The sequence below is a fragment of the Mastigoproctus giganteus genome, chromosome 4 (assembly GCF_048544385.1).
Source record: "Mastigoproctus giganteus isolate SK-2022 chromosome 4, ASM4854438v1, whole genome shotgun sequence".
Taxonomy (NCBI): domain Eukaryota; kingdom Metazoa; phylum Arthropoda; class Arachnida; order Uropygi; family Thelyphonidae; genus Mastigoproctus; species Mastigoproctus giganteus.
The window spans coordinates 10,242,083-10,267,027 of NC_143578.1; the positions used below are offsets into that span (position 1 = coordinate 10,242,083).

The following is a 24,945-nucleotide window of genomic DNA, read 5'->3' on the forward strand; positions in this document are numbered from 1 at the left end:
TGGAATACAGTGGAATAAAGCAGAAATTGATTGTTGTATATTAGATGTTGTCCATGGGGTCTTCAACAACCGGCATCTGGAATACAGCTGCAGTACCAAGCATCTATAAAAGGGAAAGAAAGTACAAAATTTAATTATTCTGAGTATGTATGTTTGCAATTATTTAATCTCACTTGAGAGGAAATTTTTAGCCACCTCATCAAACATGATTAATTAAACTTTTAAACAGGAAATAGAGAAAAAAAGAAAAATCACTAAATCTGTATCTCACCTGCTATTAACGTAATTCGATGCCACATTTCTGAAAGAAAGAAGAATAATATCTTTCAACATCAGTCATATCATTAATTTAATAATATTTCCAAATAAACAGAATAACCACGTTCTTGTAGAAATATTTTTTAACTTAGGCGAATTGTTCACATGGTATACAACTGATGGTGTGTCGATTACGTTAAGATTAGAACCACGATGGTCTAGATTAATAATGTGTGGTAGAATTAATGTGTGGTAAACCCATTAATGGCCTGGGATTCTCCCTGCTTTCTTGGGCGCAGGGCCGTGCTAAGTTATTCTTTCGCCCCAAGCCAACGTTGACTCTCGAAAGCTAGAAATCGGGTAATGTAAAAAGGAGGAAAACAGGAGCTTTATCTCAAAAAAAGGAGGTTACTTAAAGTCCACACCATTACAAATTAAATTTCACTGGCGCTGTACACATTTTATATTCTAATACAGCCATATGGACGTGCAAGGTGGAGATGGGCTAAGGCCTAGGAGCCACCCTTGATACAGGTAAAAAACACACACACACACACACACACAAGTGTTCATATATAATAAAGTATATATATAGGTATAATGAGAATGATAATGCTATTGTATATAAAATTGTATATATATCTTCTCTGTAAGTTCTTGTATATAAAATGTAAAGAATTGTGTGTACAAATAAATGGAAAAAAAAAAATGTCTCTGTATTTCTCTTTGAATTGTCTGATGTCAACTGATTATGACTGCTCGCAGTATCTTCAGCAATGTTGTGTCAAAGTGATGGTTATATTACTGAACACAATTTCTGTTTTTCTCACATCGCTGAATATCTTATGCTCAGCATTGCTATCAGGAATTGTTAAAATGCCAAGTATTAATTGGAATAATTTGTAATATTTCAAGCTTTCTCGTGCATTTTTCTTTACTTTAACCAAGGATGAGATACATCAATTCTTTCTTCTTTCATAATAGCACTCGGTAGGTTCCGAGAACCTACCAGATACTATTATGAACTTTCAAGCCCATCAGCATTGAGCATGCTGAACTGTGTAAAGCCTTTTTAGCATTAGCATTAGCATTAGCATTAGTAGAGGCATATGATGCAAGAAAGCAAGCTTATTCAGCATCAGCCAAAAAAAAAAAAAAAAAAAAAACCACACCACTCCCATTTCACCCCTCCGTTCGCTCGAAATACCTGTCCAGTTGAGCCTTAAATTTGTTTAGGCTATCAACTTCAACAACGAGTGATGGAAGTCGGTTCCACCTACCAACCACCCGCTGGCCAAAGGCAAATTTCCGCATATCTATCCGACATCCGTCCTTCCTCAATTTGAATTTATGCCCTCTGAGCTGATTATTCTGAGCAAGATGAAGAATCCCATTGGCATTGAGCATGCTCAAACCATTCAAAGCCTTATACACCTCTATCAGATCACCTCGCTGGTGCCTAGTCTCCAGACTCTGTAATTTGCAAAAGCCTTAAACGCCTCAATCCGATCACCTCCCAGGTGCCTACTCTCCCAACGATGCAATTCTCAAAACTGAAGCCTTTCTTGGTAATAGCAACCACTCGTCCCTTTTTATCAATCTCGTTACCCTTCACTGCCTGCTTTCATTCAGATCTACATCTTTCGAATAATGAGGCCTCTGAACCCGTATGCAATACTAAAGATGCCAACTAACCATTACTTTGTACGATGGGACAATTACTTCCTTATCCCTGCTAGTAAAATTCCTGTATATAATTGACAAAACCCATGAGCTGGCCTGGCAGCATGTTTGCAGTACTCGGCGAATTTCAAATCTGACTGCTCAAATATCCCCCATTCCCAAATCGTTTTTATATTCTACTAACGAGTGTGGTGAAAACGATTACTGCCACCCATTTGCAGTACCTTTCACATGTCAATGTTAAACGTCAACTGTATTTCTCAGTAGGCTGCTTAATATTTCTAGATCTTGTTGCTGTAGCTTTTCTTCATTCTGTCATTAACCACCCTACCAGCCTTTGTAGGTAATCATTTACAAAATCATCTAAAAAAACCCTGATGAACTGCAGATGATCTACAAAAATTAATCACCTGCAACCTTAAACATTAATCATGGTACCTTCATTAATATCATTAATAAAGAAATCAACAATGGGCCAGCACCGAATCCGGGGGTGAAAATCCACTAATAACATTAGTCCACAGAGAGCAATGTCCATTAATTACCACTTTCTGTCTTCCCCGACTCAACCATCCATAACAGTAACTTTTCCTTAATGCCAAACTGATCCAATTTACAGAGCAGTCGTTTATGTGCAACAGTATCAAGAGCTTTCCCGATGTCCAAGTACAGTATATAATTTAATAAAACCATGCTGTGACTGCATTCCAGTGTAGGTGGTCCTGCATTAGTCCTTTTATTCTGACTCCAGTATGTTCTCTTGAATTGAAGTTAAATTAACATGACTGTAATTGCTCTTGTCACCTTTTGATCCCTCTGTGTGAATTGGAGATACATTTGCGCATATAGTCCATAGAGACCTTGAATCCGAATATGATCTCATGATTATGGATAATGATGTGCTGTCCATTGCTATCTCCCCCTAATATAATTGGAGAGACTCCATCCACCCCACGCGCCTTTTTTATGTTTAGCTTCAACAATTGATCTTCTCCTTTCCTCTCATTTATCACAAAATTATTCAATTCCCTGTGAATTTGATAAACTTCTGGTATCCTCTTTCCTAAAGCATTCCTCATGTATGAATGTAGATACGATTTACTCATTCAGTTTGTTAACAACCTGAGCAGGATTATCAACAGTAAAACCATCGACATTCCATTTAGGTGTAAGCTTTGAACAGCATTTCTTAGTTGATATCAAACGATTACTTCCATGATTGCTTCCCATTCAGAATGTGCTGTTGACATCACCAGTTGGTCCCAATGTAGTTACCCTTGAGAAAACAAAAGCCATTGCCTTCATCCTTGACAGAAATTATGTAAAGTCTTCAAGTAAATCCCACATCACTATATTATGATCACTGCAACCAGTGGGTCTTTCACCTGCAGATTCACAATACATGACTAATCGCTGTTGATAACCACATCGAGTACTGCTTTCTCTTCTTGCCTCTCTAGCATCCTAGTCCAAAAAAAAAAAAAAAAAAAAAAAAGCAATCATCCAATAAATCCACGAAAATCTATAGTGTCCGCATGACCATCCCACAAGTTCCGGTCAATACGTGGAAAGTCAAAATCCACCATTATAAGACATTCTGATTTACTGGCCTACTCTATTTCTCACTGTACTCATCAGAGTCATTAGGCCAGTAAATACACTGTGACTCTCATTTTCATTCCCCCGTGCTTACGTCACACCAAACTGACTCAATGTTCCACTGGCCACTCAAGTCGGCTGGATGCACTGCCTTAGATTTTATGTGCTTTTTAACTAAAAGTAAAACTTGTTTTCCCCGCCTCCTGACCTGTTTTCATTTCTATACACATTGTAGGCTTCTTTGGAAGGTTCTACCGGTCCTTTAAAAGAAGCTTACTTCATAAAACGCTTCTAAAGTTCGACAATCAACAAGAAGCAAGGAATCAACTTCCATGACACTTATTACGACCTATTCCATACAGATATCTTGAAGAAGTTCTCAGAAAATGGAACATCCCAAACCTCTTAAAAAAGAAAAGAAAATCCAGTGGGTCCCAATCAAAATTTAAAATTCAGTTTTAAAGTTTTAACTTACATTTAACAAGTAATTAATTAACAAATAATAATAATTATCATTATTATAATAATGGACATTATAATTAAATTTAACTTAATTTTAATAGCAGTACAACACGCAATAATTAAAATTAAAAGTCTCTTTAATCTGTTATGCATTTTTATATCTAAAAATGCATAACAGATTAAAGAGTATAAAAATATCCACGGATATACTCTCAAAAACCGGTCGTTCCCCCTCTCCCCTAACCTAGGAACCATCGTAATGAAACAACCTCCCATTGACTATACCAGTCAGCCCACTCCTTCCATTCCAGTCTTTCTCAACCGGACGAAGAGAATCCACGCTCGGATCACATTAACAGGTATTATCATTTGGATAATAAATTACTTATCTTCATCCATGAATGACATCATTTTCCCTATGAATAAGATTATGATCAGATTGCATTTGGAATATTGAAGATGAAGGCTGCACCTAACAAAAGACATAGAGCTTCTAGAATGGGTTCGGAGACCAGGTTGGTGAGTGTAACTTATCGATAACTATATGAAGAACAGCTGGGTACAAAACTGGGCAACTTATCTTAGGAGAAATTGGAATGAGTTATACAGTATAAGATCCTGAAGGATGTGAGCGAAATATGTGAAGGTTGTTTGCCTCTCATTGCAGGCAAACAACCTTCACATCCTTCACATCCTCTTATTGGAGGCAAACAACCTTACGATCCTTGCTTCACAACAAGAGACAAAAAGCAAGGATCGGAAAAACGAAATCTTAGAAACGGAAGGATACATTTCACGCAGTTTGCCTTTTGGTAGCGTGTTGTTGATCAATGGAACAAATTACTTGCCAAATGGCAGAGGCAGAGAGTCGATTAAATTCAAAGCGAAATTGGGAAATCAAATTTTCATGGAAGATTCAAAATTAAAAGTCTATTTCCTTGCATAAACTAACCATTTTTAATATTAATACGTTTTTTGCACAAAGATTTTGAACACAACTGATTTTAAAAAATTTCGCAAAATGTAAAGCTTACCTTGTAAGAACGGACAATCATGTCGTAGTAAGTGTTCAAGTCGCCAACACAGGTAAACAAAATGTTCATGCAGTCTTTGGTGACCTGCAAAGGCTAATTAAAAACATTTTATAAATATAGAACATTAAAATTCGCATAGGAATTAATATTTCATAAGAGAACGTATCTAACATTTCTTTCAACCATGGATTACTTTCATGATTCAACAGAAAGACAATAAAAGAAAAGTAAGTTTTCAATTATCTTACCTGAGAAGCAAGAGCTGGATAATCTTTGCACCTATCATTTTCGATGTCCTCATCAGTAGAGAGAGTTGCACCAGTAAACAAATTGGCACATTTTATCCAATTCGCTCTGAACTAGAAGAAAGAAAATTATGAACCACATGAATCCACAATATATGAGTTGTTTAACTAGTAATGATCGTATTCAGGTTGTTGAAAAACCGAATAAATATTTTTCATCTACATTCACTCTTGAAGTGTTTAGGATGGGAATGCTAGAGGTATAATAAAATATTTACATGAAGCAATAAATGAGCCGTCCTGCGTAGTACAGTTGGTAAAACTAATATGTCGGTTCCTACTGAACTGAACCTGCCTCTGTCCCTCTGTCTCAGAGACTTGAGGAGATATATAATATTTCAGCTGTCCAGACCCGAGAAAGAATTTTTGTTTCCAGACTGCGACCAGCAAGAAAAACAGAAAGTATCAGGGCACTCTTTGCCCAAGAACATGGGATCAACTTAGATGCAAAAGCTATCAAAACTAGACACCCGACCTATTCTTCCTTTATCATCTCCTGCCCTGCGAATGCAAAGCATATCGTCTTGTATTCTAGCTGCTGGCCGGTAGGCACCCTTATAAAGCCGTTCCAAGAGAGGAGCAGATCGATCGCTTACAGCGGATCCAGGCGAGATAAACAGCCATAGCTACAAAAGGATGACTTCCTACCAGGTTCACACGAAGGAGAGATTCTTTGGTTTATGCAGAATGTACGCAGCCTAAAAAACAAGCTTCATTGTCTCCAGACTCTCCTATTGCTTAATGGGTTTGATGTCATTTGCCTTACAGAAACATGGTTAGCGGCGGATAGCAGCTTGATCTTACCCATTTTAACACCCCTTACAAACACATCGGGAATCACAGGATTAACGGGCGAGGCGGAGGTGTTGAAATCCTGTTCAACGATCGCTTCCAGCCAATAAGGACACGAGTGAGCCAGTCTAACAACTTTGAGGCAGTCTGTCTGACACTGAGGAGTCCTCTTCTTCAAATCCAATGCTGCCTAGTCTACCTTCCTCCGGACCACAATGAAGACTCTAGAGCGGAGCTGCTCACGTGGTTAGCAACCAACTTAGTGCCTAAAATTCCAACTGTTGTAGCAGGTGATTTTAACTTGCCACTGCCCAGGCATGGGAATGCCCTTGAGGGCCTTGAGGCCACTCTTCGGGCCTTCAACCTTACACGGTTAGTGACGCAACCAACTAGAGCGTGTCAAGCGCTGGACCTAATCTTCCACAACTTACAAGATATCAAATTCCTACCTAGCAACTTTCGATTCCAATCTGATCACTCGCCAATTGCATGTAAACTATCCTTACAGAGCAATTCCCTTGGGTTACCTGACGAGTACTCTGCTGAATTGCCTAGGATAGCCTTCTTTACCAAATATCTGAAGCCAGAGATCATTCTTCAATGCTTGATTGGGTGTGACTGGGGGCGTCTCTATTCTGAGCCATTGGCGGATGCCGTTATGCTCCTGTCCGAAAAACTGAAGTTAATTGCACTACGTGGTGCAGCCAGAATCACCAGGATTGGTAACAGGTCGAATCGAGATTTCAATAAGGAAACTAAGATGGCTTTCATCAAGAAGCAGAAGGCCTCAGAACCGGAAATGGCAGAAAACTCAACTTCCCTCAGACCATTCCATCTTTAAGAAAGAAAGAGCTTGCTTCTTGAAAAAGAAAAGGCTGGTCCTTAACCAAGCTGTTCTCAATAGGTTGAGGAGTGGTAGAAGGATCCTTTCGCATCATCATCATCATCTAGCCATTGACAAAAATCTTGTCCAGGAATGGGCACAGTTCAGGTTACAGCAGGCAGATTTTCCTGACTCTGATTCCTTTCTCTCTCAGGAGGACTGGCTACCTAGGGCACACTTGTCTGAAATAGAAATAACTAGAGAGACCCTAATTGATGTCATCAATAAACTACCCAACAAAGCTACTGTAGGTCCGAATGGTTTCCCACTCTTTATTATCAAAATTTGCAGCCCATATATAATCGACCTTCTCCTTCACCTTTTCAGACAAATCCTGCAATCCGGAATAGTTCCTTCAATTTGGAAAACCTACCATGTTAAGCCCATTCCAAAGATCAAGAAACCCAAATCTCCTAAAGACCTGCGACCAATATCCATCAGTTGTTGTTTACTCAAAATTTTCGAAAAAGTAATCCAGCCAACAATTGCCCGGCATTGCTTTGCACACAGGCCCGAGTACCTGCATACCGTTCTACAAAGGAGATCGACAACTACCAATCTTCTTGATACCCTCTTCAGAATTCAGCGCACCCTCAACAACAAATCACAGATTGATATCATGTTCCTCGACATAAAATCGGCTTATGACAGAATACACCTCCCAGCTCTTTTTACCATTCTGAAACACTACTTCGGCCAGACGGATACCTTACTTCAAATTTTGAAATCTATTCTACTCCCTAGACATCTGTCTGTGACCCACAATGACTTGCAAGTAACTATTGACGTCTCAAGAGGCATCCCACAAGGAAGCGTACTGTCAGCTATCCTGTTTGCAGCAGTTTTGGAGCCTTTCCTTGCTCAGAATCCGAACTTTGTGTCTTATGCCGACGATCTGAAGTTCTACGTGAGCTCAGACCATAATCATCAGATTCAAGATACCAACCAACAAGCTTGTAGGCAGATATTGAGCTTGGAAAGATATCTTGCCACAATAGGGCTGCATCTGAGCCCTTCCAAATCAGCACAACTGACGATAACAAAGAAGAAAGTCAAAAATGATATCCAAATCTTTGTTAGTGGGGAACCGGTGCAAAAGGTGACCTCTCATACTGATCTTGGCCTCACCTGGGACGTTGGGCTCACATTTCAGCCTCACTTTGCCAGGATGAAGCAGAAGACGTACGCTGCTCTTTGGGCAGTGCGTCAAGGGCTCGTTGGTGTGCATCAGCCAGCACTGCTTGTTCGGCACATCCTGAGGTGTATTACGCCGATTCCTCTCTATGCTTCAGAAATTTGGTCATCTGCCCCTGCCTCATACCTTCAGAAGTATCTCAGTTTAGAGTACTGGTTGCTTAGATGGATGAACAGGGCGGTAGGCCCCCCCCTAACTATCTCCAGATCTATCCTACAAGCAAATCTGGGCACCACTCCCTGGAGACATATCATCACGACAAAAAATGTCCTCACGCTCGCACGGCTTATAACGAGGCGAATTGATGCTCCATCGGTATCCACATTAATCTCTAGCCCTAGGAGGGCAAGAGGGGAGCACCCTGACTCCTGTCTCCCTCTACGTCTTACGCTGTCAAACATCGATTCCCTGAGGAACATGTTTCCAGCCAATTGTCTTCGGATCTTTAATAAATTTAGGATCCATCCTGGTAGGTTCTGTGAAGACAAGCCGTACAGGAAGGAAATCCTCAAGAACTGCTACCAGATTATGAAGTTATAATACTCACCTGCTCCTGGACAGACTGTTTTTTTTTTTTTTTTTTAACTTGCCTATTTGTATTTGACAAAGACTTTTTGTCTTCATGCAATCATATATTTTGTATATTACTGTATATTTTGTACATTATTGTATATTTAATCCTGTAAATATCTCTGGTCGAGCACGCATGTACAGTTGTTAATTGTATATGCGTTCCTCGCACCTTAGTCTGTAAATATTCACACCCTTCTGGCACAGAGCCGTCCCGGGGTGACCCAAGATTTCTTGGGAAATAAACTGATTTTAATAATAATAAAAAAAACCGCCGTCCTCCCCACAGCAGGTGGAAAAGATCTGAGTTCGAGACACGGCGATGACCGGAAGAATTTTTATGGGCCTGTTTCACAACGTGGCAGAGTTAGTCGGTCTCAGGCGATAGTAGCATGGTTTACTCTCCCAGGAACTTGGCTTTTCCGTCCAGCAAACAGAAAATCCACCAAATAACACACAATTTAAAGACCGGAGCAATAAGGCCTTAGTCGCTGATGCTCCTAAAACTCTACTACAATAACTACAACGGCAATAAACGAAATATTTTTATAATTGAAGTAACAAACATGAAATACACGGAGTGATTACTGAATTATGACCACCTACCTAATACTTCGTAGGTCCTCCTTTTGCTCTCAGTACAGCAGCTATCCAACGTGGCATTGATTGAACAAGATGTCGGAAGCGTTCAGGAGATATGGCCAACCAAGCTCTGTGTAATGCAGCCAGCAATGCAGGTATGCAGGTGATTGCTGTATCCAGACGCCTAATATGTTTTTCCATAGTGTCACACAAGTGCTGGGATTGATATGGGCGGATTTCGGAGGCCAATCGGTATCGATGGCTCGGCACACTGTCATTTTGGAAGACACAATCGCCATTCGGGAAAAAGTGTAACATAGCAGGGTGTACACAGTAAGCAAGCAGTTGACGATAGCGGAGACCACTGCTACGTTGTTCCATGCACCAGGGGTACAGGTTCCTGCCAGTGAAACGTGCCCCACACTATACAACCGCATCCACCGGCCTGCACTTTTGATACCATGCATGCTGAATGAAAAGCCTCATGTTGTTGACGCCAAATCCATACACAACCATCCACGGTGTGGAGTAAATAACGTGACTCATCCGAACAGCACACCTTCTTCCAGTCTGCCAACGTCCAACTTGCATGCTCTTTGGACCAGGCTAGTGTTTTACGCCGATGGATGTTGGTCAGGAGAGGATGCCGTAGGGGTCGTCTGCTGGTATAGCCCATACGTGCGAGCGTGCGACGCATGTTCAATCCAGATATTGTTCCAGGTTGGCCCGTGTTGTATTGGGTAGTCAATTCTTCAACAGTGCTGAGCCTGTTCTCCTGTACGTGTCGTCGGACGGCGCTCACCTTTAACATCAATCTTTCGCTGACCTTTGCAGTTTTGCCGTCGGGTCATTGTTTGACCATTTTGACGCCAGGCGTGGTACACATTAACTACGGCGGCTCTCGAACACCCCACTAGGTCAATCGTTCGGGTAATAGAGGCACCAGCTCGTCGAGCATCCACAATCTGTCCTTTATCAAAGTCCAATAAATCCTTCCTTTTACCTATCACATTCGGAATTTTACTGCCTACTGAACCACTGACACCTTATCTATGATACGTAGGTCGACTAACTCCGCACTCTCGTACCTCACGTGATAAACGGGTCGCATTCACTTTTCATAAGGGTGGTCATATTTCAGTGATCACTCAGTGTAGGGTATATATAGAAATCAAGGATGGCACCGCGTATCATGCTACATAAACAAAGCGCGTACACGAGTTTTATCTAGTATGACCACGCTTAAACAGAAGCTTGTTTTACCACAGTAAAACAAGCTTCTGTTACGTATTTGTTACGTATTACACGTAACCTGCATCCCTATTCTCCCATTGGCTGAATTAATATCACCAGGAGGAAATTATTTTAATGTATAGAAAGATTACTAATTATGTATTATTTGTTAATTAAATTTAATTTTAATAATTATGTATTATTTATTTATAAACTAATGTCTGCTTACTTCTGGTCCCATATTTTCAGTTTGGTAGAGACAAGTAAAGAATTCTGTGCGATTCGCTAAACCTATTAAAAGAAATTCATTAATTCTTGGATATTGAATGAATTTTTATTTTTAATTAACTAAGAAATGAAAAATATAAATATATAAAAAAATACATTAGAGATACAAAAACTCGAAAAATAAGAACACCGATTAATAACTTGTAGGGATATCAAAATTTAATACTGTTCTGTGTAATCTTATAGCAAGCGTCCAGAATTCCAAGCACATCAGCTCCGATTGAACCTGTGATTGCTCTTTCAACTCGCTGTGACAAAACACTGCTATTCAGAACTGACCTGGGGGTTATTGTGCAGTCAGATATGAAGTTTTTCGAGAAGTGTAGGCAGTCTGCCAGAACAGCTCATAAGGTTTTGTCAATGATATTCAGGAATTTTGCTAAGCAGATGATTACCCATTTGTATAAGGCGATGGTCAGGCCACACCTTGAGTACTGCACACACAGGTCTGGAGGCCTCATTCTAGGATGTAGAGTTGCTGGAACGAGTACAGAAGGGCAACAAGATTAGTGAATGGAACAAAGGGTTGCTCTTACAAGAAAGGCTTAAGTTCTGAAAATTGCAGCGTCTGGAGTTTAGGCACCTGCGAGGTGATCTGATTGAGGTGTATAAAGACCTGAATGGCTTGAAAAACTCAATGGGATTGCGAACCTGAGGGACATAAATTCAAATTGAGGAACCACATTGTTGCAGTGAGGAGGCTTGAGTATCCTGATGAACCAGAGAGCTATGCTGGCGGTAGCTAGACTACCAGTAGGGCTACCCTAGCCAGACAGGTGAAAGGGTAGGGATCAGACGAAGAGTAACATACTGGTCCTCCAGGTTGGGGGTTGTGCAGGAGGCTGGTTCCCGCCCCATGTAAAAAATAAAAAATAAAAACTCATAAAGCTCAAAGAGGAAAACCGGACGGACAAAGGGATGCGACTTGGACTGGAAAAAGGAAACGAAAAGGAATAACGGACATTTTAAATATTACAACATGGAACATAAGATGAGGATTAGGACATAAGGAAGTCGAACTACTTAAGCATTTAAAACAGAAGAAAGCAAATATAGCAGTAATAACAGAAACAAAGAAAAAAATTAAAAGTTACGAAAGATATGACTCTTATACAATGATATACAGTGGAGTAGATCAAAAGGAAAGAGCTAGTGGAGGGGTAGCAATATTAATAGATGGGAAATGGAAAACCAAAATACAGAGCTACACATTTATAAATAAAAGAATTATAACAGTAAGATATAAATTCGACAGAGGTTATTTGTGTATAATTGGAATTTATGCTCCAGAAGATGGAAAAGAGGAAGAAACAGATAAATTTTATTTAGAGTTATAAACAGAACTAGATAAGAATATAAAAAAAATACCATGTAGTTATTTTGGGAGATTATAATGCTCGGGTAGGGAATAAGCCAATAAAAAATATCATGGGATGTTATGGAGAAAATAAAGTAAATAGAAATGGATATAAATTGAGAGATTTTGCAACATTTAATAATTTAAAGATTAACAAGTACATTTTTTAGAAAAGGTGATATACATAAATATACGTGGTCGACAAGAGGTACACAATCAATAATAGAATAATAGAGTTATGGGCTAAATGGAAGAAGAGAAAAGCTATTAAACAGGGGGGAAGGCGGAGTTGGGTTATAAAGTATATCTACTTCAAGAAGAAAGTATACAAAATTTATATGAAAAAAGGATTAAAGAAGAAATAAGTAAAACATCGGAAAGAGAACAAATAAAAGAAGAATGGAATAATGTACGAAATATAATTCAAAAGAGACACTAGGACAATTCAGGAAAAACTATAAGAAGAGGGGGGGGGTAAAGATATGAAATGAAGAAATAGCTAAAGCAGCACAAGATAAACAAATCTTAAATATATACAAAACAGGACAAGTGAAAATTAAGAAATATATAAACAAGAACACTATAAAACTAAAGGTATAATAAGGAAGGCTAAAGCAGAATCATGGCATAGATTTTTAAGCACAATAGAACATGATGTTCATGGAAGACAAAATTTGGCATATAAAATGATGAAACACTTGAATAGCACAGAGAAAGACACTTCAAGAATAAATATAATAAAGGAAGACCAATGGAAAAAACATTATGAAGAATTGTGGAAAGACCCAACATATCAAACAGAAGAGATACAATTAGACCCAGTTGGTGACGTAGATCCAATAACGAAGGAAGAATTGGAAGATTCTTCCAAAGGCAGGATTCAGAAAAGGAAGATCATGTACAGATAACACATTTATATTAAAACAAATAATAGAAAAACGAAAAAGTTTAGTTTAGAAACGCATTTAGCATTTATAGATTATGAAGATTATGAATAATTATAGATTATTACTATGGGACATATTGAGTAATAAAGGATACCCAAAGCATCTTACAAAAATAATACAGAGTTTATATCAAGGAACAAAAATTGTAATAGATACAGGTAATAAATTAACAGAAGAAATTATAATAAATCAAGCAGTTAGACAGGGATTTAGCTTGTCACCAACGCTGTTTAACATATATATCTAGGATATGATATGTAAATGGGAAGAAGAAATTAATACATTTAAATACAAAGAATAGGCTTAATACACTGTTATTTGCAAATGATCAGGTAATTATTCAAGATAGTGAAGATAATTTAAATTCCGGCTCATTCTTAAAAGTCAACGTTTTAAAATCACCAAATATTGTCTAAGAAATCTTGCAGAAAGAGTGACATTCTCTTTATAAGATGCTTGCAGGACTATTTCTCCTCTAGACTGTTTTTACAGCCAACAACATTTCAACTACGGAGATAATGCAATGGTCTTAATACTCACAGCGGAACGAAGTTGCTCAAGTGTTCCACTACTTCCAAAAAGATGGCCACTTCAAAAGGCTAACTGCCCATTTCTTTAAAAAATGACAGACCGTTTCAGGACTAAGTGATTTTCCACTAGATCGCAGATGATCATCTAGTGACAATACATAGATGGTCTTCCACTATATGATAGGTGGTTGCTAAAGATAATACACAGATGGTCTTCCACTAGATAGCAGATGGTTTCTAGCGACAATACACAGAGAAAACGGTTGTAAAGAATTTGTTCAACTTGGGCTGCCGTAGGGTATGCTAAATCACTTTTCAATGTTGTAATATAGCTAAAGCTATCCGTTGAAAGTAGTGGAATACCCGGAAACCTCGTTTACAAAGGCAAGTATCTTCTGCTGTTGAACTTAAAACCATTACATTATCCATGCAGTTTAAGTCCTGTTGTCCACAAAAAGGTGGAAGGAGAAGATAGTCCTTATAAATATTCACCTATATAAATAAGTTCAGCTTACTAGTTATGCTTACTATTTATATTTTTAAGTCCAACACCTCCCTAGGGTGGCGGATTTTAAAGAGTTTGCTGTAATTGTAATGGTCAGAATGCTTGTTTTACAAGTTTCATCTCTCAAAACTGAGTGTACCGGAGGCAAATCTATGCAATCACGACAAAACTGATTAACATGGCCACCGCATTTTAAAAAAAAAAAGGAAATCCCTTCCAAGATTCTTTTCGTACTTTATTCAAACGACAGAACAAAGCAGAAATTTTATCCACTTGCTAGCCGTGAGGGCACTCGTAATAAACGCACACAGAGTTCAAATTTAAGTTTTTATTTTCAAACAGAAAACGTTAGAAAGAAAAATGTTCGTGAAGCATTTAGGTGTTGGTTGTAGTTATACTTGATCTTCTTATGTGTAGATTAATACACATAATAAAATAATTGTGAGGGATTATAAACTTTTAATGTTAATTTTATTATTGTATCTAAGCTTTGGTTATCTTGTACTGATATGAAATATTCCATTAGTTTATATAAATAAATGCCATCTAATACTAATCGCCGTCTTTACTCAGTTATTTTGTATTCATTCCACCAACCCTATTAAAATAAAAATTAACTATCAATCCTTCTTTCCCAAACAAATACAGCTGAAAACATCAGTAAACACTGAACAAAATATCCAATAATCTAAAGTTATTTGGGTACATTGTCATAATCTGATCATCACCTAATCTGCATCAGCCTTTTGATTTGATCTCTCTTGTTTTCTTAATGCGAGCAGCTATATGCAGGAATAACTTAAAACAAAAATAATAAATTCAAGCTCACCACATTCCTTGTTCAGCGAATTGTTAAATCTGTCATCGTTAATGTAGCCCAGGGCAGTTGCTGTGAGGATCGCTATGAAAATAAAGTACTTCATCATTAACAAAAATTCCTCAAATCTAATATGTGAAATGTTCTGGAAGGTGACTGTTATATCTGCATAAGTCTTCACTTCCGTTGACGTCAAAGGGGATGGACGTATTCCTGAAATCCTGTATTAGAATGACAAAAGCCTTTTTCAAAGTTAATACAAATGCAAATTGCCGTCGTGAGTAGAACAGTTGGCATAAACACAGTCCTCCCGACACCGGATGGAAAAATTCTGAGTTCAAATCCCATCAATGACGCAAGGAATTTTTATGGGTTTCTTTCACAACTTGGCAGAGTTAGTCGGTCTCAGGCGTGGTTAGCATTGTTTTTCCGTCCGGGAAACTCAGATTTTACGCCCAGCAAACAGCAAATCGACTACAGAACACACTCAATTTATAGACAAGTTATATACGAGGCAATATGTCTTAAACTGCTGATGCGTCTAAAACCAGCTTACAGATGCAAATTTTTTTTTTATTTCATCATTTAAAGGTACAAAAGGTTTTTGAAATATTCCGTTTACATTGCACTAATTGGTATTCAGCGAAAAACAGAGAAAGAATTTTGCAATTGCAAATATATGAATATATTTCTCCATGTTATTATCGATATACATCAATATCAACTATTCAATATAAATAGTGGACTTAATATACATAGTGGAGTCCAAAAGTTAAGTTAGAATACAAAATCGAAGATATCAAGAAGAATGAGTACCTGATGGAGTTCTATAAATTCTTTAATGCAAGAATATTATTATATGACTGAATAATATTATTTGAAAAGAAATAACCCTCTTTTTTATGAATTATAATCACGAGGCCATGGCTGCTCAAAACTGAGGGTCCTGCATAATTCAGGCATTGATTAAGAGGCTGACAACCACCATTCTCAAGGAGTTTGTATGCTGTGTACAAGGCTGATAATTTAGCCTTCTGGAAATATACCACTCGGGTAAGAACAGACCTGTCTTCGAAGGGAACCCAGTGATTATAATCGCCATATTCTCCAAAAGTGCTGGACCGTTTCCAGTTCGAATCCTATCAATGATACTCGAAACTTTTATGGAGGTTTTTATATCCCTGAAATCCGATTTTTTAGTCCCCGCAAAAAAGGAAAACTGACCAGAGAATGAATGCAATTTACAGACGGATTACGTGGATGAGTTTGTTTCCTCGGGTAATCCTTATATGAAATAATTTTTGTGAAAAGCAGATCTTAGTGCATAAGAGGTCTGCTGTTACAAACGGTTCGTTGATCAATTTGTTCCTTAAACCAGTCTACGCAAGTAGCACAGTGGTTAAATCACCGTCCTCCTCACACCGAGTAGAAAAGTCCGAGGTCAAATGTCGTCAATGACGCGAGAAACTTTTATGGACTTTTTTCACTCCGGGATGAGGTAGTAGGTCTCAGGCGTGGATAGCAAGTTTTTCCCCCACAAACTCGAGTATTTCGTCCATAAAAACAGGCAAATCACCCAGAAAACACATAGAATTTATGGGCATATTACACATGGAAGATGAGTTGGTTCTCGGTTGGCCCAAATATGACACTTTTTGTTGTTATGTTGTTGTGGTTCCTTAAAGCATACTACATATGCCAAATTGTCACTCCATCAGAAGGATCTACATTTTAAAGACATTTGTTTGCTAGTTGGGTGCTAGATAAAAAAAATTTAGGATGTGTAACAAATTTTAGCATCCGTCACTTAGGGTTTAAGAATCTTGTTCATATGCCTTTAAAAAGTCAAGGGAATCTCGAAAAATTTTTAGAAACTTTCCACATCCATTCAACACGATGTTTACTGCCACAATGGTGTTCTGCAAGTCATCTAGAAAGCGATGTGTCTCACATTCTCTCTCTGGATGATTTTCAAAAAACTATCTGTAGCCTGGACGCGAGCAATAACATCAAGATGGTGCAATATCAGTATCATGCTTAACAGACTGTGGATGGCAGATAGTTTATACCAGCTAGGACTCGAATTAGTTAAAGGCATACTAAAAATTAAAATTGAACTTGGAAGGCTGAGGGCTGATGCCCACTGTAGGAGGTATACTGTGGTGTGGTTTCTCGGGCTACCCCCGCCTTACTAATACTGTAAAATGTGTGCCAACATCATCACATTATAATTTTGCTAAAATCTGTAAACTGTTTAAAATCGCAAAGATCATGAAGATACAGTGTCAGTCGTAGTTTATGTGAACAATTTACAATTTGTGCACTAACATTTTGTAAACCTTTGTGAACAACAATTGGTTTTAACGGATTATTAAATGTACATTATGCAAATGTAAGTTACCACATGGTAGAATAAAACGTTCTTTGGAATCATATAAGTACTGTGCGCTTTTCTGATGCTTCTTAGTGAATGTAGTCATGGGAAAGACAAATATTGTTTCTGATTTTCCGAAAGGTGTTATTGTTGGAGCACGTGTAGCGGGAGCTACTATTGAGAAAACAAAGCAATCACTGGTATGGTGAAAGCAACCATCTCAAAAGTATACAATTGGTGGAAGATGAAAAGAGAAAATGCAGGTCTAAAAGGAAGAAATGAGGCGGAAAGTCGGTACTCCAAGAACGAGACCGCAGGAATTTTTAAGATAATCATGCTCAGCATAGAAGATCCAATGTGCAGCAATGATTGAAAACATTCAATTTATGGAAAGAAAGACCTCCAACCGAACTATGAGAAGTTAGTTTAAGAATCTGGAATTTAGTAGTCGTGTGTATATACGAAAGCGACTTCTTTCTTTCTCTAAACAATCGAAAGATTCCACTGGGGTGATTGTGTTTCCAGCTCCAAGAACTGGACTGTGGAACAGCAGGAAAAGATAATCTGGTCTGATCGGTCTGGATTTATACTTTTTTTTTTTTTTTCCACTAATGGTAGGGTGAAAGTGTTCCAGGCTATCTCGTGTTCACCATTCAAGCGTCTGGAGCAGGGGCGGACCGTTAACTTTGGGGACCCTGGAGTAACACTGTTTGGGGGCCTACCCAATTAACCCAAATTTGTGTTAGTTGTGGCGATTCATTCGCCATTTTGTCGAAAAACTGTTTTTTTCACCCGTTTTTTAAATAGGAATAATTATAGGCAACAGACATTGAAGAACTTTTTTATTTTATTTGATGCACTTGGATATACAAACTTTTATATACAGTTATAATGAAAAAAGGTTTTGTATACATAACAAACATCAAGCATAAATAAAAAATAAAATGTGTTAGATATTACTTTTAGTAACAAACAAAAAAACGAAACAACAAATTCTCAGGTCAAGAATAAAGACTAAGAAAAAAACCAAAAACAAAAATAATATTCTTAAAAATAAAATAAATAAAACCTTCTAGGAGTTATATGATGTAAGTATTTTTAATATATTAAAGACATTTAAAGAGTAACTCTTCTGCATTTTTTTCACAATTGAGTAGTTCTTTGCATCATCGCTATTTATTTCAGCTATTAGTTCTTTTTATTGCTTGTTTTCCCATAATCTCTATTATTTGTTCATAAACTGTTTTTGATAAGTACAAAGTGAAAGGCTTTGGTTGCAGTTCTCGTTGTTGGATATGCCTAAGCTATCTACTGCTTAGTAATTTAACTCCATTAATTCTCTTTCTCTATTAATTTAAATCAGAAGATCCAAGTACTGAGGAATTTTATTTCTTTTAGCTTCCCTTGTCTGGACAATTCTTGTTATTTGTAGTAATGCTGTGGTGCCTCTCGACAAAGACGAAGCACAAGATAGTAACATAACAAGATTTATTTCAACGTTTTATACAAAATTTATTTACACACATTTAAATATACCTTGTATCAACCTTTTTCACAATTCTGTCATTACTATGCATAAAATGGTTTCCATCCCTTACTTTTCTCCCTTACAAAGGGCATAACCTCCAACAATCCTTTTACTTTTTGTTATGTATGTATGTATCTATAGTATATAGCAGAATTCAATTAATTTCCCATTCCACTTCTGTACACTCTAGAACATAAATCTACAGAGTACAATTCACCTCATTAACACAGTTTAACAGTTCATGTTATCAAATTTCTCACTTCTCATACATCTCTTTATGTTTTACAGATACTTCTAATAACAGATAAGTAACCCTCACACTCTATCTACTACTGTTCTCCAATTCCATCTCTTACAGTATAGTGTTCAATTTTGTTACAATCCCCCTTCAACTGTCCTGTTCATTTCTTTTCCCGTTTAATCCCTTACGATACCGTTCCTGTTAGCAAAATTTTCTAAACCAACTTACTTGCACTCTTCTCCCTTTTCCTGGGTAAGATTTCTGTTTCGGGTCCTGTTCTGCAGTTGTCTCTCTAGGCTTGGCCTCTACTGACCCACTAGAAGCATTTTCTTACGCTGCTCTCTGGCGGTTCCTCCCGCGCACAAGGACTTTTCTCCAGGGCTGCTGCTCCACCATCCGTGAGAAGCTCGATCTCACTCTTTTCTCAATCACTCCCCCCCTCTTGGTTATCACTACCCACTAAACTGCCATTACCCCCCAACTCTCCGTTGACAAACCTTTCACTTCTAATACCATTCTCACTCCCCAACAGTCTTTCTAGCTCCCTCCTCCGTGATTCTCTCCGAACTTTTTTTTCTCTGGGGACAACCCTCTTTTCTCTCTGCATCACCTTTTTGTTCATCTCTCTCCCCTTTTTTCTCGACCAATCATTTACTATTTTACCATCTTCATCTTATTTCTCATTTGGCATTTCACATTCCATTGTCTCGACCCACGACTGGTAGGTCGAGACCCCTTTCTTTGTAGCGAGGACTTCCAGTGCGCTTAGAAATTTCCAGAACTTTTTCTTCGGGCCATCCACGTCCACTTACTTCTTTCGTCAGGCCTTATTTTAAGTGACCACCCTTGAAATTTTTAAGAGCGCTCTCCGTGTCGGCCCGTTTATTCTTTGTATGCTACCCAAACGCGGTGTACTCTAATATCTCGGGTCCTCCCTTTTTCCTTTTTTTTTTTTTTTGAAGTCCGAACCCTTTCTTGGGGGAATGGGCGATTCTTTGTCCCTTACTACCCTAGTGCAGCCCCCCCCGCTCTGTTTACAACTGGCACTCCTATTGTATAGTTGCATTTCGAACAGCTCCCATGTAGCTACGCTGATCCGCTCTCTACCAAAACGAATAGAGAGAGTGAGCACAAGCAATTTGCCGAAAGCCGTCCGATTTAAACATTAATAATTTTCCAAGAGATATAAAATTATTATTATAGATAGTTGTAAGAATGGGTTCTTACAATTACATACAAGCTTCCTAATTTCATATACAAGGCCTTTCATGTCCACCAGCAACCTCCAAAAACACTCATGTTCGTTTCACACCTTTCTCTCTAAAAGTATCCCAAAACCCAAAAATCAGTCAGCCTGACGCCGTTTTTAATTTGACGCGAACACTGGACGTCCACTCATTTCCTGTTTTGGCTCCAATGGTGTCATAGATCAAAGGAGGCGCCTCGCATAATCCCGCTTCACGTCTTATTGTTCTTCCATAAGCAACCCCATCACTCCTGTTCTCAAATGGCACCCCTTTACTTAGTCCTACTGTCCCTGTTTGCTCTCTCATATTGTTTGAATTACTTGTTTACCCCTTTGCTACTATTCTCAATTCTCACGCTTAAACTGTCCCATCACTAAATCTAGGGTTCTTCAAACTTTAACATTACTTCTAGCAAAACAATTATTTTTATTTTAAATTTGTAAGATTTTACATTTTACATTGTCATTTTCAAGTGACAAATGACAAAGTATATTTTGATTTTACCGACAGAGGCGATAGAAGACAGAGCCGTATTTACTGTCATTTAAAACATTGATATTTGATATTTCATTCAAATCTAATAATGTCGCAAACCAACGATTTAAACTTTATCTAGGTACGAAAAAATTTTGTATAATTTATTTTTTCTTAAATTTTTAATTTAAATTGTTTTTATTTTTTTTTTGACCACGAATGGGGGCCCTTTGATTAAACGGGGCCCTGGACTGCAGCCCATAAAGACCATGCCTAAATCCGCCCCTGGTCTGGAGATAGTATCATGGCATGTTCTGTTGGTACGGACTATTCGGCTCATACTATTAGAAGTTCGCATTACCAATGAATATCTTTCTCTCTTATATGGCTAAAACCACTTTGCATTGCTTCATGTTTACCCAGATTGTGATGGATCCTTTTAAAGAAACAACTGAACTATCCACCGCACAAAAATGATATCTAAATGGCTTGAGAACATTTCCAAAGTTTCCAAGATCTACCCAGTCATGCAATTCTCCAGTTCTGAATCCAATTCAGAATGGCTAAGTTATGCTGGAAAGGGTTGTTCGGATTCGTCATTCTCTACCGACTACAATACAGCAGCTGACATATTCTGATGGAAAGATGGTCAAATCTGGAGCTAGATTCGCTCAGACATCTCGTGGAATCCATGCCACGACTTATATGGTCTGTAATTCGAGCAGAAGATGGCCCTACTAGGTACTGAATAGAGGTTTCTAATTTTTTGGCTAATGAGTGTATCTCAAATTACGAAGAACATGAAGGCAGACATTGGTCTTGATTATTAAATTGAATATATTGTACAATAACCGCCAGGGCTCTATCAGACATTATTTGCCGTCTTAAACTTCACATTAATTTTCATTAACCATTAAGCATTTTTATTGCACTTATTCGTTGTGTATTTTATATCAATCCCCTGGAATATACTGACGTGAATGGAATGTGCAGCTTGGTTGTATGATTTTAGGCACATTCAGCAACTTAGGCCATATTGCGCAGTACATTATGGAAGTAAATTGCATATGATTGAGGTGTATAAAGCCTTGAATGGTTTGAGCATGCTCAATGCTGATGGAATTCTTCCACTTGCTCAGAATAATCATTTGAGAGGGCATAAATTCAAATTGAGAAAAGACAAGTGTAGGATAGATGTGCGGAAATTTGCCTTTAGCCAGCGGGTGGTTGGTTGGTGGAACAGACTTCCATCCCTTGTAGTGGTGGTTGATAGCCTAAATAAGTTTAAGGCTCAGCTGGACAGGTATTTTGAACGAACAGAGGGGTGAAGTGGAAGTGGGGTTTTTTTTTGGCTGATGCTGCATAAGCTTGCTTTCTTGCATCAAATGCCTCTACTAATGTTAATGCTAACTATTCTGGATCACAGAAGAATTCAGCAATGATATTAGGATGGAATTTGGTCTAGACAAAGGCAAGACCCACGCACTGCACCAGGGAAAATTAGTCAACCGAAACTACCAGCTGCAGACTCGTAAAGAGGTCGAAGCAATGGCAGAGGAAGTGACCCACGAATACTTGGGGATGATGCAGGCTGAGAAATTACAGCACAAGAAAATCAATGTCTACCTGACCGAAAAATACAATCAGAAACTTAGACTGCTGAACGGAGGGAACATAGTTAAACCAATAAACACCTATGCAGTCCCAGTGCTAACATACTTCTTCGGGGATCATAGATTGCACTAACACCGAGCTAGAGGATATCATGAGAAAAACGAGGACAATGATGACCAAAGACCGCCAACACCACCCAGCGGGTAGTTGATTGGAGAGACTGACAATTGCCCGGAAAGAATGAGGAAGAGCCTGATAGTTGTTTGTTATTTGGATTTTAGGAGCATTAGCAACGAAGGCCATATTGCTCCGGGGATATGCGGTGGTCATTCCTTGAACTTTCTGCATCCTCCGTATTTGGTGGTCACGGGCTCGAACCCTGATCCAATCAAGAAGCGTGTTCTACGCACTGCTGCTCCTGCCCACCTGGCTACGCGGGCGCCTGTGGCCTGATAGACCTCGTTGAGCAACAGAAAACAGCGATTGCTAACCTGAAGGATTATTTTGGGGAAGACACAGCAGCAGGCCATAAGGAAGATAGAGGAACTCGAGAAAATCGCAATCCTGAACACCTGTAGGATAGTCAAAGAGTTCCTCGATCAACAGTATCACACCTCATAACAACAACAACCACCCTGTTTACATGGTAGCAATACCCGTCACGAGGTGGAACCCCCAATCAGGGAGAAATATTATAACAGCAATAATAATAATAATAATAATGACTTCGGCATAACCCAGTGGTAGTGTTAGTTTTTAGTAGCAACACCAGATGGTTCCACTATCTTCTTCAGCTGTCACTGCCACTTTTGGAAATGTAGATTCGCTTGCGTGACTTTCGGGAAGGTTTTTTATTATTATTATTTATTTATTTATTCCAGAAGTAAGCCAGGGAAGCCATTGTTCAAATCGATATATTTGAGGTTTTGCAACATTTTGCAACGGAGTATGAAATTCGAAATCGATTGAGAAGAATACTGCACAATTCCCGATTTAAATTAAATTTTTTTTTTAAACTTATGCCTGTTTACATTTATCTTTTTACGTTTACAGCTATATTTGCATTCATCTGTTTACAATTTTTGTTCACCCAGATTGGTATACCATAATACCGCAAATTAATAAAATTTTTACGCATGAATATATTTATGTTTTGGATGTAATTTTCCAAAGATAAATTTTGCTCAAACATGTCAGGGAGTAGTTAAAGGTAAAGTTTCCCTGTTAAGGAGAGTGATTATCCAGGGCAGGTCCTGGGGTGGGGAGGAATCAGCGGTTGTAATGTGCCCAGGAGTCCGGATACGTTTTTGGATGTTCTTGCAACGTAAAAATAAAAAGAACAGAAGTTTTAAATGGATCCAAGCAGTCTTGCATAGTTTGTTTCTCGTGACTAGTCATGGATCTTTCTTTGAAAATTGAATAAGTTTGTAGCAGTTCAGAGAACAAAATGTGTTTGAGGAGAGGTGGAAACAAAGAAGTGTTTTATACGATTGTGAACAGTATATGGACTTATGGATTGAGTTGAAATGTAGTACTCTAAATATGAACAACAATATGAGTAGATGTTCTAAAGTTCAAATGATTAAAACAAAGGAAGATTTCGTGCCATTTAAAGAATTTGTGTAACGAATTTTTCAAAAAAAAGAGTTTTAGTATAAAATGAGCAACAAGACGGTGAAATCTATAACTGGAAGAAAATAAAATTGAATGAAAGATAACAGAGCAAGAGTAGGATGAGATGTAACTTCGTTCTATACCTGGCGGTAGCTTGATCTGGAACAATGTACTGTTTGAATTTATATGATATTCTAAATTGTAAGTTGTATCAATCCAGGATGTCCATTTTGTATGACATTCTATCACACTCTGCATTTTGTCTGATATTCTAAATTGTATCTTAATATCTGTGTACGAAAATGTAAACTGTATTATTGTTTGGCGCGGTTGCCAAAGGTTGGTTGGGACAACTTAATAAAATAAATAAAAAAATATTACATGCAGCGGAAATATGGGTCTCAGCAGCCCTCTCCTTCATGAAATCACTGTATTAATCTGCGTATTGGCTAAATGAGCTTACCATAGGCTCAGGTTACCGATCCAGCTCCGGATCACCACCATGGTGCCCTTGTGCTTAGCACAGTTGGTGTAATAACCTTCCTCCTCACACCGAGTGGAAAAGACCTGAGTTTGAACCCCGCAATAATGAGAAGAATTTTATGAGCCCTTTTTTACCAACTTGGCTGAGTCAGTCGGTCTCACGCAAGGTCCTCCCGGAAACCTAGGTTCCAGTAAACAGAAAAATCACAGAATACATGCAATTTACAGGCATGATTACGCTTCATAGCCTTAATTGCCTTTTGTTAATAATGCACCAATAGCTTCATTTGTATGGTTTTATTACATAGTGATAATCACATATAAACATTA

The 24,945-nt window shown here is 38.2% G+C and overlaps 1 protein-coding gene across 1 annotated transcript; it reads right to left on the minus strand.

Moving 5' to 3' along the window:
* LOC150086386 (uncharacterized) lies at positions 1-24,636 on the minus strand. The gene is made up of 7 exons (XM_090371296.1): positions 24,596-24,636; positions 15,053-15,261; positions 10,826-10,887; positions 5,285-5,395; positions 5,037-5,129; positions 272-301; positions 1-103 (listed from the first exon to the last, which is right to left on the minus strand). The coding sequence occupies exons 1-6, from the start codon at positions 24,634-24,636 to the stop codon at positions 278-280; spliced, it is 540 nt and encodes a 179-aa protein (XP_090227422.1). The 3' UTR covers positions 1-103; positions 272-277.
* Positions 24,637-24,945: the final 309 nt, after the last annotated feature.

Excerpts from the sequence above, each read along its gene's own strand:
- LOC150086386 (XM_090371296.1), bottom strand. The coding sequence starts at position 24,636 with ATGGTGGTGATCCGGAGCTGGATCGGTAACCTGAGCCTATG. Across the intron at positions 15,262-24,595 it reads ATCGGTAACCTGAGCCTATG|GATTTCAGGAATACGTCCAT; the intron begins GTAAGCTCATTT and ends ATTCTAATACAG. Across the intron at positions 5,130-5,284 it reads ATCCAGCTCTTGCTTCTCAG|CCTTTGCAGGTCACCAAAGA; the intron begins GTAAGATAATTG and ends GTTTTTAATTAG.